Source organism: Aplysia californica, unplaced genomic scaffold (genome assembly GCF_000002075.1).
Source record: "Aplysia californica isolate F4 #8 unplaced genomic scaffold, AplCal3.0 scaffold00060, whole genome shotgun sequence".
Lineage (NCBI taxonomy): Eukaryota > Metazoa > Mollusca > Gastropoda > Aplysiida > Aplysiidae > Aplysia > Aplysia californica.
The window spans coordinates 1,888,058-1,890,444 of NW_004797330.1; the positions used below are offsets into that span (position 1 = coordinate 1,888,058).

General features: G+C 42.3%; 1 protein-coding gene across 1 annotated transcript in view; it reads left to right on the forward strand.

The window, feature by feature from the left end:
* LOC101857173 (cyclic AMP receptor-like protein A) overlaps positions 1-2,387 on the forward strand; it is a gene marked incomplete in the record, with an annotated part of 43,199 nt that overhangs the window by 10,150 nt on the left and 30,662 nt on the right. The window contains 2 exon segments of the mRNA XM_035968454.1: positions 1,109-1,198; positions 2,156-2,191. Of these exon segments, the coding sequence (XP_035824347.1) occupies positions 1,109-1,198; positions 2,156-2,191 (126 nt within the window).

Here is a 2,387-nt window from a genome sequence, read left to right on the forward strand (position 1 = left end):
AAAAAACTAAGTAGATGACTGGTCCCTCCCGAAAGTTTCAGCACTTCTTGTGTCAGACGGTGTTTTTGTTGCTGTTTTTGACGCTTTCTGTGGAGGCTGAAGTCCTGGTTCTTCTTTCCTATCAAACATCTATCGTCCTTATCTCCCCTTCTTCTTTTTTATGTTTGTTACTCTCTTGTAACACCTCTAATCTTCTGGCGCTCATATGACGTTATGCTGTTGCGAGCGCCTTAAAACCTCTACTAAAACTAAAACAAAAGAAATCCTGGTTAAAACGTTGAGCGGAATATTTCAAGGCCACAGTGAAAACTTCAGGTCCGCAGCATGAAAAGTTGCTGAGATATACTTTTTTTTTTGGTGTACCCTTGTTTATACCGAAATTGAAGGAAAATGAAAAAAGGATTATTATAAAAAGGTGAACTAAACTGAAATACAAGATGGTAGCAGGAAGTAAATGTATGCACGGCCGAAGCGAGAGAGGGGGCTGTAGTGGCCTAGAGGTTACGGTGCTCGCCTCTCATTCAAAGGTCCGGGGTTCGAATCTGGGTAGCGACCAAAAAATTTCTTCTCTAAAATTGTCTCCTTTCACCTCCTTTCCTGCTCTCTAGCTTTGTTCTGTCGTCTGTTTTCGTCTCCACTTTGTGCCCCCACCCCGTCGTCTCCTTTGCCCCCTCCACGTCGTCTCCTTTGCCCCCTCCTCTGGGCTCCTGACTCTTTGTGCAGCCTTTCTATTGCTACTCCTTGACTCCTTCTTACTGCTGTCTTTCAGCTGCACCCCTGATCTTCTGGTAGGAAAGATCTACACCTAGCCTTCTTGGACAAGGGTGAAAAATCTTGGAGGTCTCGTGTGCAAGTTGCACACGTTTAAGATCCCGTGGTGGTCTAAAGTTGATAAGAATAGGCTTCAGCCGCCACCCGCGCAAAATTCCAAATTTCCTACCAACTAAAAATGTTTAATGTGTCCCGCTTGCTCACATGATCTTATGCGGTTGCGAGAGCCGTAAAACTCTTACCATAAAAAAAAAAGAAGTGAGACATGAAATAAATGATCATAGGAGTATTGACAATACGTCGTGGACTGGCTCAGTATGTTCATTTTCTTAAACAGGTTGTACCTTGGTATTTGCTGGGTGGTGCCGCTGATCATTTCCTGCCTGCCTTTTGCTGGAGACGTGTACGGCCCCGCGGGAGCCTGGTGGTAAGTAGGTCGTGGGTCAAGAGGTCGTTTATTGTACCCCGCCTGTGATTGATTTGTACAGTGGAAATGTCCGAGACAGCTGCTTCGTCTTTCCTATCAAACATCTATCGTCATTATCTCTCCTCCTTCTTTCCTATCAAACATCTATCTTCCTTATCTCTCCTCCTTCTTTCCTATCAAACATCTATCGTCCTTATCTCTCCGTCTTCTTTCCTATCAAACATCTATCGTCCTTATCTCTCCTTCTTCTTTCCTATCAAACATCTATTGTCCTTATCTCTCCTTCTTCTTTCCTATCAAACATCTATCGTCCTTATCTCTCCTTCTATGACCTTATTGTGTTGCAAGTGCAGTAAAACTCTTACTGAAACTAAAAACACCAGTTGTGGTGGAGAAACACGATCGACTTACGTGGAGGTGTCTTTAAGTTTAAAAAAGATGGAGGGGGATGTGGGTTGGGGGGGTAGAGGAGAGTGGTAGTTTGTGCAGGTCATCCAGGAAGGTGGCTGTTGGAGCAGCGTATGGGGCTATTGGTATCATCTTAAAGCCTGTTCATTTGCCTTCCTTTTGGTGAAAAAAAATATATCCATCTATGTGAATAGAAGTCGAAATTTTTGCGATTGAAGGAGGTCAGGGTCGCCTGGTTTCAGAGGTAAAATTAGCAAGAAAATGGCCACCAAAGTTTGGTAACTTCCATAGCTTGAGAGTCCTTGGAAACTGAAAATTTACGTTTTTTATTCCTTTAATCAATGTTTTTATGCCCATCCACACAAAAATCTGTTTTTAAATGGACACAAAAGGTGCTGAGCCAAAAAAAGAAATTTAAAACAAAATTTCCCGTCCACCCCAAAAAATGCAGATTTCTTTGATTTCATTTTTTTTATGAGCACCTGATTTCATCACAATGCCTCACATTTGTCCAAGACTTGCCTGATCTTTTTTTTTTTTTCTTCTCAGCTGGATCATTGAAGACATATCCTGGAGAATTGGCATGTGAGTATGAACAATTCAACAATTTCTGTGTGGTGGCATTTGCCCGTGGCTGAGATATGGGTTTGATACTCATTGGAAAGGGGGAAGAGTGTCCCTTTTTTAAAACCTCAATACGTTAATTTTATCTTTTATTTTGGTTTTGTTCTTCATTCAAATGGGGGGGTTGGGATTAGAGTACAACGTTGAGGTGGGGGTT